Raw genomic sequence first — 14249 nt, 5'->3', positions numbered from 1 at the left:
TCTATCAACCTCAGGCACTGGGGCAATATCAGGATTGAGACTAGTTCAGCAGAGAGTATGTAAGCTCTGATTTTCTTTACTGAAGAGGTACAAACAACAGTCATCCACTCCACCATGTATTTGTTTCATTCACCCCATAACAAATATTGTAGGAATAAAAAAGAAAAAAAGTATTTGGTTCCCAGGGATGACACTATCAGCTTTGAGGTTACTGGAGTGGAATCATTGGGATACTTGTTGAAATCAGTGTTTTCAGCCGAAATCGTGATGCCTTGTGGCAGTGAGTAGGTGATGTGTATTGGGTGGTACTGATGTCAGGGGACAGGAGAGAGGATTGTGGAATATTAATTGCAGATAGTGAGATTTTATATAAATATTCATGAAAATGATGTGTCTATTTCTCTCTCTCCATGTCTGATTGACCGTTTGTGTGTCTCTCAATGTGTGTGTGTGTGTGTGTGTGTGTGTGTGTGTGTGTGTGTGTGTGTGTGTGTGTGTGTGTGTTTGTGTGTGTGTTTTTCCTCTTTTCAAAGGGAGGTTAATGCTACAGGCCACCACAGCTGGTATCCCCAGGGTGTTTGTCACTGACCCCAACACACACACACACAAACACACACACACATATGTCTGCTGTTTTAATTAGATATCGACCACCAAAGGGGGAGGCACGCTCTGGTTGCGTTTGGAGGTGATGTTTTTGGTTGTTTTGTCTGACTGGGATTTTCTAGATTTTCTAGATAGATGGACAGATAGATTGATGGATAGATGGATAGATAGATAGATAGATAGATAGATAGATAGATAGATAGATAAATAGATAGATAGATAGATAGATAGATAGATAGATAGATAGATAGATAGATAGATAGATAGATAGATAGATAGATAGATGGAAATATAGATAGATAGATAGATAGATGGAAAGATAGATAGATAGATAGATAGATAGATAGATAAATAGATAGATAGATAGATAGATAGATAGATAGATAGATAGATAGATAGATAGATAGATGGAAAGATAGATAGATAGATAGATAGATAGATGGAAAGATAGATAGATAGATAGATAGATAGATGGAAAGATAGATAGATAGATAGATAGATAGATAGATAGATAGATAGATAGATAGATAGATAGATAGATAGATAGATAGATAGATAGATAGATAGATAGATAGATAGATAGATAGATAGATAGATAGATAGATAGATAGATAGATGGAAGATAGATAGACAAATTGGGAAATTGTGTACAGGCATTAAAATCTTCAAATCTTTAATGGTGGAAGAAAGTAAAAACATAAAAGTAACATAAATGAACCAAATTGAGAGATCAATGACAAAAGTGTTTGTTAAATAATCCATATCAGTTTCCACACACACATGTTTTTCTTTGTATATATAAGTATTTTTGCCTTCGAACAACTCACAGAAAAGAGTGTGTATGTGTGTGTTTGTATGTACATTAGTATATGATCACCGATCATCCATACTTACTGCTTAATCTATATGCATTTTTAAATATTAGACGTTAACAATTGGTAAAATACAAAAGTCAACTTAACATTTGCTGCACAGTGATACTTCCTGATTGTGTGAAGAAGCACAACAAGCTAAAGTGAACAGAGCGGGGCTCAGCTGGCACACACAGAGGTCAAAACAGAGTTCAGAGGTCAAGTAATGACTCCGAGAGGGGTCGATGGCCCTCTGGGGCCAACACAAACTCTGATACTTTAATGGAAACAATGGACTTTGCTTGTAAACACAAATAACTTATTTATGGACAATGAACAAATATGTAGACACAAAAAACAGAGATCTGCCTGTATGAAGAGCAGAAGACAGGTGCAGCAACAAGTGTATCATCAGAGGATTAGGCAATTAGGCACAAAACAGACGTGTAGACAAGAAAGTAAACAAAAGACACAAAGGGAAGTCAAAGTCAGTCAACGAATCTCCGACTAAACTCATTGTACGACTTTGTAGAGTCAGTCAACTCAACACGCAACCAAACTTGACTGTTATCATTATGAATGCTGATCTGTATTATTATCACCCATCATGTTACCGGTTCTTTCTCTGCAGTTAGGATGAACAGCAAAGATATATTAGATGCCACTTCTCGACTCTAAAAACTGCACACCTCCTGGGGCCTGCTGAAGGACAATGAGAGACTGTGTCCTTGTCTTTGTGTGTGTTTGTGTGCACATGCAACCACAACTAAAATAATGTTATCAAGCAAAGTTAATTACAGGGATGGAGGTCATCCTGCCTAGTCACACTTCCTAAACACAGGAACTACAGAGGTGGAGGCGTCTTGAACCAGGTGTTGGGGATGTGGGTGCTGAGGAAGGAAGAAATGTAGAGTAGGCTACTTATAAAAGGGTGTAACCTAGGGAGTGGTATCCTTTGTGCATATTACAACTCAAATGTATTTATGGGGGTCATAATTCAAATGTGTGTTTCATTACCGCCACCATGGAGGTTATGTTTTTGGTTCGGTTTGTGAGTTTGTCAGCAGAATTAGAGAAAGACTGGCCCAATTTGCATTAAACTCTTATTTATGGAGCTGATCTCAATTTTGGGATGGACACATGCTTTATACTATACTTTATACTACTAACAGGTCTTGTTTTAGAAAAATATTTTGGGATTAACTTTGAGAATCGATTTAACGTAGAATGGAAAGGATCCAAGCCCTTGCATGCCACATTTTGTCGTGGTAAAGAGAGGAACGTTTGTGGGTGTGTGTTTGAGGGTGTATTCACTCACCTAGATCACCCTGCAGTGTTAATTGAGCTCAGATGCTGGTAGTATCACCTCGGTGGGCTGCCATTAGGGTTCATAAACCTGACCGGGAAACATATTAGACAAAGAAGAAACTCCTATTTGGGGGCTAAATGTAACCTGCTTTTGAAAAGTCCTTTTCTTTCACGTGTCACATATTTCATTCAAAACCAGCAAAATTATCACAGTGTTAAAAGGTTCTCTACTGTGTGTGGATAATTAAGCTCTTTTGATTGACCAACATTACATTACATATCACTTGTTAGACGTTTTTATCCAAAGCGACTTACTGTCAATACTGTGGGCAATCCCCACAGGAACAATTTGGGGTGAAGTGTCTTGTCCAAGGACACAGCGGAATGTTGACTGCAGCGGGATTCGAACCAGTGCCCAAAGATCAGCGCACTAACCACTGAGCCACAACCTCCCAACAGTACCACATCGGGAACCATTGTAATACCCATGGCATGGCCATTTCTATCATAATTCCATTGTTGAGGTATACTAAAATAGATTTATATTGTGCAATTTTCCAAACACATTGGTTTCTCATACAGCATCTCTGTATAGTAGCCTATGTGTATTCACTCTCTGCGTGTCTCTCAATGTCGAGGAAGGCTGCTCCAGAGCCACTATTTCAAGCATACCACATCATCGAGTGCCGCAGAGGGACTGTTCCAATGTCCAGCATACTCGGAATTCTACCGAGCCCGGCGAGAAATTTCGAGGCTGCACATGTGTAGACTCCACGGTCTTAAAATCCCCACAATGCTTTGCGCACGGACCAATTTCCCCAAATCTGTGGTGGAAAATGTAAGGCGGGGCCTCTCATATGACGCACACTTGCTCGCCTGTTCCACTCTTCGTTTTCCGAATGCCAGGAAGGATTCTTGCCTAGCTTCTGAAGGAAGTGACTCGGAAGACATGTGCTACCAAGCAAGCGTCCTCGACATTGAGAAACACCCTCTGTCCTAAACGGCTTGTTGGAGCTCCTGCCCCCCCCTCCCTATGAGCCGAGTGCGCTCTGATTGGTCAGCTTGCCCACTCTGTTCTGATGAGTCTACCACAGGTCTACCACCGTTACAGCGGAACATCAGTGATTATGTGTTACAATGGCGTTAGCAACCAGAAAATGACACCAGCAATGACAAACAGATGAGAATGCGCGTGGGGTCTGGGTGCCGTGTTGGCGGGACGTTGCGGGGCTCGCTGCTGGAGCGGACAGTTTGAGCTGGCTTGCTGCGGGGGATCTGCGAGACAGCGAGACACAGCGAAACCTAGCCTGAACCCAGCCCGAGCACACACACACACCTGCAGCCTGGCTGTGAAACTGCGTGTGTGCTCAGAACGAGCCCAGAACGAGCCCAGAACGAGCCCAGAACGAGCCCAGGCCGAGCCCAGGCCGAGCCCAGGCCGAGCCCTGGCCGAGCCCAGGCCGAGCCCAGGCCGAGCCCCGCCGCGTCTCACCGTCTCAGGCTGAGTTCAGGCTGAGTTCAGGCTGAGAAATCCGCGGAGCTGCAGCTGAGAAAAGATTGAGTGTGTGTGTGTGAGGAAGTCGGAGATGTTACGTCACTATACCCAATACGTCACTGTACTTACTACACTATAAGAAGAAAACAATGGAAAAAGAAAAATCTCCAACGAGGCGTTCTGGGGCAGCATAGACAGGTATTTTCTGTGTTAGAGTTTTACTCGCTACAGGGTGTACTTTGAGGGTTTGTGACTGCAGACCGTTTACATGCATAAAAAGCTACATAACACACAAGGGGACGGGTAATAACCGGAAAAGCATGACATGGGACCTTTAAAACTATAACCCTAACATCAATATTATTAGGAGACATTTAAAGATGAAATAAATTCATGTTTTGTGGATTTTTTTAAAGGGTTTATAACATTTGCATTCAGTCAATGTGGAAATGCCTTTATGAACCTCTGCTTTTGTGAACCCCAGGATCAGTTTTCTTTCCAAAGTCAGTCACTGAATTCCCTCTGGACCGTCTGCTGTGTATCCCCATTCCTCATCTAGGAACATTGGCAAATAAATGCATGCAACTCATAATCTGTTTCCTACAGAATTATAATGCATTATTTTTAGTCTTTGCAGTGCATTATTTTCAAAATACAATACCGTAAAATGTAATATAAAAAGCAAAACTCTTTTAATGTACTGACAGAATGAGGCCACTTTAAGGATGCATGTATCAAGGGAATTCAGTTTTACTCATTTTTGTCAAATGTGTGGATGGTGTGCGTGTATACCGTATGTGTTTTGTTATGATGGTTCCTCGTTCATCAGTCCCATAAATAGCATCATGACTTAAATGCCATGGCTTATTCCATCATCCCTCTTTATGGTGATTTAACATCTATGAACTGCAGAGCCCTTTCTGTCTGTTATAATTATATACAGTTTGCTGTATAGTGTAGTATTGCGTACTATGTGGTTGTGCATGTGTGCGTGTGTGTGTGTGTGTACACGTGTGTGAGAGAGAGACTAAACTAATCTTTGTGAAATGGAGCTAAATGTGGAGCATCTTCCAAACCACACAAAGGCATTAAATGCACAAAATTACGAGGTCGGCTCCAGCTTAGTCGGATGATTTTACAGTTATAAGAGCGCAGAGCTGGGCTGGCTGCATTTTTACCAGAAGTTATACACTTGAATATCTAAATTGAGGACATTTGGAGTCGTTTGTCAAAAAGTGGATCAAACTCTCACCAATAAGATATATGATACATACAACAAACTAACTTAATCAGCTTGCTCTAAGCACCAGCCAGCAATGTCATTCTGATCCATAGCCTCAAGACTCAAGAAAATGAACATTGACAGTGGTACCCCATTATGTAGGCCTATGCACATTTGAATATGCAGTATACTTGCATACATGCGTGTATGTGTTGTGCAAACCAACTGTATTTGAGAGAGAACGATAGAGTGGGAAGACCGTGGGTAGTTTTGTCTCATAAACTTAGCATCAATATTGTACAGAGGTTAGATCCATGGAGATATGGAAAGGAAAATATGTACAAGAGCATATGCACAGTAGAGAGAGAAGAAGAAAGAAAAAAAGCAAAGAGAGAGACAATGAGAGAGTTTGTGATTGTGTCAATTAATAGTCCAACAAAACACATCCCTCTCCTTTGTTCTTTTATCTTTTCTCTTGCACACAAACTGCAGTGAGAACACATTTCCTCTTGTGACTCTGTCTCTGAATGTCGCCACATCCAAACTTTTGAATGCTTGATTGGGTCCTTTGTGCATGTGATGAATTGGTACCAAGGTGCTAAAGAGAGCAAGTTCTTGTTTGCGGAAGCCCACTTTGTTTGAATGCCTTTGTTTTTACATAGAATCCAAGTGTAAGCTGGTACAGTGTGAGCAAGCCTCTTTTCATGAATAACTATTCAAAACACAACCTCATTGAATAGCGAGAAGTTAACTGTCTTTATGTGTTACAAAATGTATGTTTTCAATTGGTAACAGATAGTACAAAAACTGTTTAAATTGGTCACTTAATCAAAGTGACTGCCAGTATGATCCCCTGAGAGAAAAATAATGAACAAAAATTAAAGCCCAGGCTTAAGGCAAGGCAAGTTTATTTATATAGCACCTTTCAACACAAGGCAATTCAAGGTGCTTTACAAAAATGAAAGACATTCAGACAAAGGCATTTAAAAAAAAAAAGATAATAAAAGAAACATTAAAAGAAAAAATACATGAATAAAAATGACATGAATAAAAAGTTACAGTGCAGTTTAAGATATGAATAGTTCACACACAAGTTCCACTTTACTGATGAACACAACGGCTCAGTTTCAATTAAAAGCAGCGACAAAAAGAAAAGTCTTCAGCCTGGATTTAAAAGTAGTAAGAGTTGCAGTGGACCTGCAGGTTTCTGGGAGTTTGTTCCAGATATTTGAAGCATAATAACTGAACGCTGCTTTACCATGTTTAGTTCTGACTCTGGGGACAGAAAGCTGACCAGTCCCTGAAGACCTGAGAGATCTGGATGGTTCATAATTTAGCAGGAGGTCAGAAATGTATTTTGGGCCTAAACCATTCAGTGCTTTATAAACCAGCAGCAGTATTTTGAAATCTATTCTTTGACACACAGGAAGCCAGTGTAAAGACTTCAGAACAGGAGTGATGTGATCCACTTTCTTAGTGTTAGTGAGGACTCGAGCAGCGGCGTTCTGAATCAGCTGCAGCTTTCTAATAGATTTTTTAGTGAGACCTGCAAAGACACCATTACAGTAGTCGAGTCTACTGAAGATAAAGGCATGGACAAGTCTTTCCAAATCCTGCTGTGACATTAGTCTTTTAATCCTAGATATATTCTTTAGGTGATAGTAGGCTGATTTAGTAACTGTTTTAATGTGACTGTTGAAACTCAGGTCAGAGTCCATGACTACACCTAGATTTCTGGCTTTATCTGTTGTTTTGAACATTGCAGACTGAAGCTCAGCGCTAACTTTTATACGTTCTGCCTTGGCTCCAAAAACCATTACCTCAGTTTTATCTTTGTTTAATTGGAGAAAGTTCTGACACATCCAGTCATTGATTTGTTCAATGCACTTACTCAGTGTTTGAATTGGAGCATAGTCTCCTGGTGAAATTGTTACATACATTTGTGTGTCATCCGCATAGCTATGGTAACTTATTTTGTTGTTTTTCTTTTTTTTTAATTCTTTATTTATTTGGGGTCACATTATAATACAAGTACAGTTTTTCAAATCATATATTTTTAGAGACCCGAAAGTGACAAATGAAATAGCAAACAAAATTAGTCAAAATAAAATAAAAACGAAAAAGTACACAGGGGTTGTTTGAAATAGCAAATGTCTACACATGTACATATGCATTCATATCAACATGCATATATGCATACAATACACACACACATACATGTGTCCATACATACACATCTATATACATTCAATCGGTGTATAGGAACAGTCAAACAAGGGATGGTCGTCTTTGGGATATGTAGATTCTCCACTTTTTCCATATTTCCTCAAATGTGTTTTCCTGTAGCCTCATTGAGAATGTGATTCTTTCCATGATATAGATTTCATGGATTTTTTCATACCAGTTGTCAAGAGAGGGGATGTCTGCTTTGAGCCATTTTCTAGTTATTGCTTTTTTTGCTGCAACAGTAAGAATTCCAAATAATTGTTTTGTTTTTAAGTTTGAGGGGATTGAATGTACGAGCCCAAATAGAAATTCGTCCCAGTTTAATGGGATTTTTTCCTGTAGTATTATTTCAATTTCTACATGGATCTTTTGCCAAAAAGTTACTATTAAAGGGCAAGTCCAAAACAAATGGTAGTGATGTGCTAACTGAGAACCACATTTCCTCCAGCAGCTGGGGGGCCCTAGCTGATGTGATGACTGGGCAGGGCTGAAAAAATACCTGCTCAGCATCTTCCAACTAAACATTCTGTAGGTGCCTGAGCTAGAGATCTTCCATTGAAAAGTACAGTAGCTTGTCCAAACTTCGTCAGGGATGGGTTTTTTTGTTTCGTTTTCCCATTTGTGTTTTATATACTGGTGAAAACTATTAATAAAGGGTTTTCAAGGGCCTTCTGGCTGTCTGACAGGGAACTATTTAAGTAATGGCGTACCTGTAGAAATCTAAAAAAATCACCGTTATTCAACCCATATCGTTTTTTTAATGTTTGAAAATCAAACATAGTTCCTTTGCTGAAAAATGTGCAATATGAAGTAAGGCCATGTTTGGCCCAGCCTTTAAATGTTGTATCTAGCTTGCTTGGGGTGAAATCAAGATCATGTGAGCACCATCTTAATATCTTCATTTCCTCCAGCAAGTCACTCCTGGTGATGGCCCTCAGCCATAGTTTTAAAGAGAGGTTGATCCAGCGGTTATCTTTTTCCAGTAAGTTTTTAATATGTTTTTTATCCCCTAACCTTGCCTCGATTGGTACTTCTCCTGATACATTATTCTCAATTTCTTTCCATCTAGCTCTGTAGTCTGGCTTGCACCAGCAGAACAAGCTTCTTAATTGGGCTGATATATAGTAGTCCTTCAAGCAGGGGAGCGCTACTCCTCCCTTGTTTTTTGCTAGTTGAAGAGTACAGAATCTAATCCTTGGTTTCTTCCCTTGCCAAATGTACCTTGATATGGTTTTATCCCATTCGTTAAACTGCTTGTCTGTGATTTCAATTGGTAGATTCTGGAAAAGGTATAAAAGTCTAGGTAGGATGTTCATTTTCACTGATTCTATTCGAGATTCAAAGCTCAGCACTGGGATCAAGTTCCATCTATTTATGTCTTCTTTTATTTTCTGATTTAGAGGGTTGAAATTTAGTGTATACAAGTCCTCTGAATCTTTAGAAATGTTTACTCCCAGATATTTTAAGTGGTCCAGTTCCCAATTAAGAACAATGGTCGAGTTTATATGTTGGCTTGGCTTGTAATTAAAGCTCAGTATTTGGGTTTTTGTTATATTGAGTTTGTACCCTGAGACAGAACTATAAGTATCCAAAAAGGTCAGTAAACTCAAGAATGATTCATCTGGGTTTGACAGGTATATTAATATATCATCAGTGAATAATGATAATTTATGTTCCTGGCCATATACTTTTATGCCGGTAATGTTGTTATTTTGAGTAACCCCCAAACTCAGAGCTTCGATATAAATTGCGAATAACAGAGGGCTAATTGGACATCCCTGTCGTGTCCCTCTCTCAAGGTTGAAAGAATTTGATATGGCTCCATTTATTTTTATTCTTGCATAAGGGTTGTCGTACAATGCTTGAACAGTATTAATAAATGTCTTGTGAAAGCCAAACTTTTCAAGAACTTGGTATAGGAATTTCCAATTAACTCGATCGAAGGCTTTTTCTGCATCAAGGCTCAAAAGTACTGCCTGGAGTTTGTTTTTGGATATATGTTCAACTATATGTAGAGTTCTGAGGATATTATCTTGAGTTTGCCGTTGTTTGATAAATCCTGTCTGATCTAGATTTATTATCCGAGGGAGGATTTCTTCGAGTCTTTTTGCCAAAATGTGGGTAAAGATCTTATAGTCTTGATTTAGCACACTTATTGGACGATAGCTTCCACAGTCACATTTGTCTTTCCCTTCCTTTGGTATCAGGGAGATTACTGCTTCGCCCCATGAGGGGGGAGCTATACCTGTCTGAAGCACGTGGTTAAAAGCATCCCTCATTGTTGGGATCAGTAGATCCATCATTTCCCTGTACCATTCAGAAGGGAAACCGTCTGGGCCTGGGGCTTTATTGGGTTTTAAATCAGCGATTGCCTTTTCTATTTCTTTTCCCGTAATTTCTCTAATTAAATTGTGATTTTGCTCATCCCTCACTTTAGGGAAAGTGATCAAGTCAAGGAAACTCCTGATGTTGGTTTTATCTATTTTAGGCTGTGTGTATAGGTTTTTATAGAAACAGACAAACGTTTGTTGTATGTATTTTAGATTACTATGTATAATACTTGTTTCAGGGTCTTTTATTTTGTAAATTGTGTTTTCTACCTGTTGTTTTTTTAGTTTGTAAGCCAATAGTTTTGCTGATTTACCTCCTACCTCATAGTAACTTTGTTTTAGAAAGATCATTTTATTTTTTATGTCGTTAGAGAGGATTTCATGGAGTTCGTTCTTTTTTTTATCTATTTCCATTTTAGTTTTTGTATTTAGGGTTTTCTTATGTATATTTTCTAGATGTTTTAGTTCTGTTTGAAGCTGATTTGTTTTCTCTTTTCTTTGCTTATTTATGTTTGAGGAATAGCCAATTATTTTTCCTCTTAGGACAGCTTTGCATGCATCCCACAAGATTATTGGGGACACTTCTCCATTGTCATTGTCGTTCAGATAATCTTTTATATGGGTCCTGATTTGAGGCCTAATTTGGTTAAGAATTCCTGTGTTCAATCTCCAGATTGTGCTTTTCCTTTCTAGTCCTATAGTGCCATGGAGACCGGGGCATGGTCTGATAAGTCCGTGGTCCCTATACTGCAATTTTGGACCCTGTAAAAATCTTTCTGATACATAAACAGATAATCGAGCCTTGAGTATACTGAGTGTGGATGTGAGTAAAAGGTAAAATCTTTCGTAGACGGATTTAGGTCTCGCCATATATCTGAGAGCCCTAGGTCTCCCAAGATCAATGTAATGTTCTTGGTGATTTTTTTCCCTCCTGAGGGAAGGGGTTTTGATGTATCTAAAGTTGGGTTAAGTCTAACATTGAAATCTCCCCCACAAATTAGAATTCCTTGGGCCTCCAATGTTATTATTTCAAAAATGTGTTTGTAAAATGACCATTCAGATCCCGGGGGGGCATATACATTCAGGAGGGTAACTAAAGTACCCTCCAAATTTCCCCGAATCAGTACATATCTCCCATCTTTGTCCTTTTTTTCACATGTGCATTCAAAGTTTAATTTACTGGAGATTAAGATTGTTACGCCCCTCCTGGATCCCTTTCTGTATGAGGATGAATATGAACTGAAGTTCCACTTTTTAAGTTTTTGGTGTTCCTGTTCTGTTAGATGAGTCTCCTGAAGGAGGGCTATTTCAACTCCATCTCTTTTTAATTTTGACATGACTTTATTCCTTTTAATTGGGTTTCCCAGACCGTTCACATTGTATGTAATTACTTTAATTGACCCTTTACTCTGCATGCTGATTATTTGCCTTTATTTTAAATCCATGAGTTCCTACATTTAAATCATTTCCAACATCCCCTGTTGTATATATAACATTAATAAAATACAAAACTATAACCAAAAAAAATGTAACAGAATAATATCCACAAACATAAATGACATTGACTTCCAGATTTAAGGCCACATATTGTGCCTTGGAGTGTTGGAATGTGGAGGGAAAGTCTCTTCCTCTTAGTGATGGAAGGGGGCCCTCTTCAGCCCTTAAGCTGGTACATAGGTCCATAAAATACAGAGGGTAGCAAACCGACCCGAAATGTGCCCACATGTGCCCGTGGTATAAGCGTTCTATTCAGTTTGATCTCAACCTTTGGGTAGAGAGGAAAATAATAATAGTAAAGGCAAGGAGGAAGGAAGAAAAAAGAAAATAGTCTCAGTGCTACTTATCGGGTATCCCGATGTCGAAAGCTTCGAAGCCGTTCCTTGAAGTGTAACTTGGAGCTCGGGTGCAGTTGATCTCCTCGCTTTCTGCTGGGTTCCCAGGTCAGCCGGTTAATCTGGTCCATTAACGAGCTTGGGTTCTGCAGGACAGACACTGGTATCCCTCTCTTCACCATGTCTGCTGTTGCCTCCTCAGCCGAGTTGTAGACCACTGGATTGTCCTCATAGAACACTTTTAATCTGGCCGGGAATGGGCTCTGGAATCTTATGTTTCTTTCCTTAAGTGCCGATTTGGCTTCCGCATACTGCCTTCTCCTTCTCTGCAATTCAGGTGCGTAATCGTGGTCCACGTTGACCTTTTTTCTTTGAAATAAAAACCCTTTTTCTGCCAGGCTTTTTTGATTACGTCTTCTTTCATTTTAAAACTTGAGAATTTCACCACCAGTGATCTCGGTGAGGCCTCTGCCTGAGGTTTGGGGCCGAGCGCACGGTGCGCCCTCTCGATCTGTAGCGTAGAGGGGGTCAGTTCCAGGCCTTTAACTAGTAGCTCTTCCACAAAAGCGATCACAGATGTCGACATGGCTTCTGCACCTTCCTCTACTCCGTAGATCCTTATGTTCTCGCGCCGTGTTCGTCCCTCCAGGTCCGTCAGTTTAGCCTCGGTCTGTACCTGTAGCTTCACTAGGCCTGTCACCACCTCTTCCCATGACTGGATCCTGGTCTCCGCTGCGTCAATTCGTTCCTCTGCTTCCTCCATTCTTTTGTTAATTTTATTGATGTCTTCCTTTATTCCATTGAGTTGTTGGCAGGAGTCTTTTCTAAAGTCTCGCAGCTCTTTTAGAATTAAACTCATATTAGCCTCCCCGCTGTGATCTGCGTCATCTGGCTGCTTGTCATCATCCATGCTGTTGCTTGCTTGAGACAGCTGATCGATTTCTTCCTCGTCGTGCTTTTTACTTTGGGTATTGATTTTCTTTCCCTTTCTGGACATTTTTCGTTAGTCCGATATTTCCCCGTTGATTTAAATGCTCTCAGAGAGTTGGATTGCGTTGTTCGGACAGTGTTTTTAGATATTTTGGGTCGGGAGCGTGTTGCTCTATGCTTCCATCTCTGTGTCGGACCGGAAGTCTATTTTGTTGTTTTTCATTATCTGAGCCAGTGGTAGCATGTAGATGTTAAAGAGAAGAGGCCCCAAGATGGAGCCTTGAGGTACCCCACATGTCATATTTGTCAACTCAGATGTGTATTTATTTGTATCTCTAAATTGAAGCACAAGACACATTTCAAATATAGAGATAATGCACTTCATCATTTATTATTCTATTGCATTAGAGAACCAAAATAGCCAGTCAGTGAAAACAAATCTAGTTCAGTTGAGTAAATATTGTCACCCCAAGGTCATATGCTGCTCTGGAGCTTTTGATTATATGACATATTCGTCATCATGCAATACCGATTCTCCCCAAAAAAATTGAGAACATTTCATAGATGCTTTAATCATTATAAAACTGAGGTAATGGCTCCTTGTTGTTTCCTCATAGTGGTGAACCCACAGAGAATCATCCCTGCACTTGCTTTCTTTAAGATGTTGATGATACAAGAATGCTTCTTATTGATTATTAACCTAAAGCTTGTTCCTTCCTCATCACTGCAGGGTCTCTGGCAGTGTCTGTCACCGATATGACGGCTCCTGTGGTCGGCTCATCTGGAGGAGTGTACGCTCTGGTCTCAGCACATTTGGCCAACGTAGTAATGGTAGGTTTTCAAGAATCAAGATTTTTGATTGTCACTCTGGTTATACATGTACAATCCTGTGAGATGCTTCTGCTGGGAGGCCCCATTAAAGACAAAAAGTTAATATAAAAAAACATAAAATACATTGTGTGTGTGTTTGTTGTGCGTGTGGATGGTTATCACATCACTCAGTCGCCCTGTCACACAGAGCTTTGCCACATCATCAGAGCATCAAAGCAGCCTGTTTTGGGGCCCAGCAGGTGCTGCTCTATCTACAGATGCCATACATTCCTCACCTCCGCCATCAGTTTTTGAAGAATTTACATCCTACTGCACTCTCTGACATCTGCTCTGTGTGGTCAAAACTGCCCATCCTGTGTGCCATATAAACACACTCAGGTGAACATCCATTATGTGTAATACAGTACTTATTTTGTAACCTGCTATATCTTCCACAACATTGTTGCCGTTTGCGAATATCCTTCTGCTGAAATCTTATTATCGAACAGGGCAAAAACAGATTGGGGGTCAGAGTGTGTGGGGCTTTCCAAATTGAGGTGAATTTAGACAGAGGGCGAGATCTCATGTCTTCTCATGTGCAGTGCTCCTGTCTGAGAAGGACTTGACCTTCTCACACTT

General features: G+C 40.0%; 1 protein-coding gene across 4 annotated transcripts in view; it reads left to right on the top strand.

The window, feature by feature from the left end:
• Positions 1-14249, top strand: part of rhbdl3 (rhomboid, veinlet-like 3 (Drosophila)) — a 72656-nt gene that overhangs the window by 55365 nt on the left and 3042 nt on the right. For all 4 annotated transcript variants that reach the window (XM_034203502.1, XM_034203504.1, XM_034203505.1 and 1 more), the window contains one exon: positions 13531-13631. In XM_034203502.1, the coding sequence (XP_034059393.1) occupies positions 13531-13631 (101 nt within the window). The remainder of the gene's footprint in view (positions 1-13530; positions 13632-14249) is intronic.

This window comes from Gymnodraco acuticeps, unplaced genomic scaffold (assembly GCF_902827175.1).
Source record: "Gymnodraco acuticeps unplaced genomic scaffold, fGymAcu1.1, whole genome shotgun sequence".
Classification (NCBI taxonomy): domain Eukaryota; kingdom Metazoa; phylum Chordata; class Actinopteri; order Perciformes; family Bathydraconidae; genus Gymnodraco; species Gymnodraco acuticeps.
This window is presented reverse-complemented; position numbering and strand designations above follow the sequence as displayed.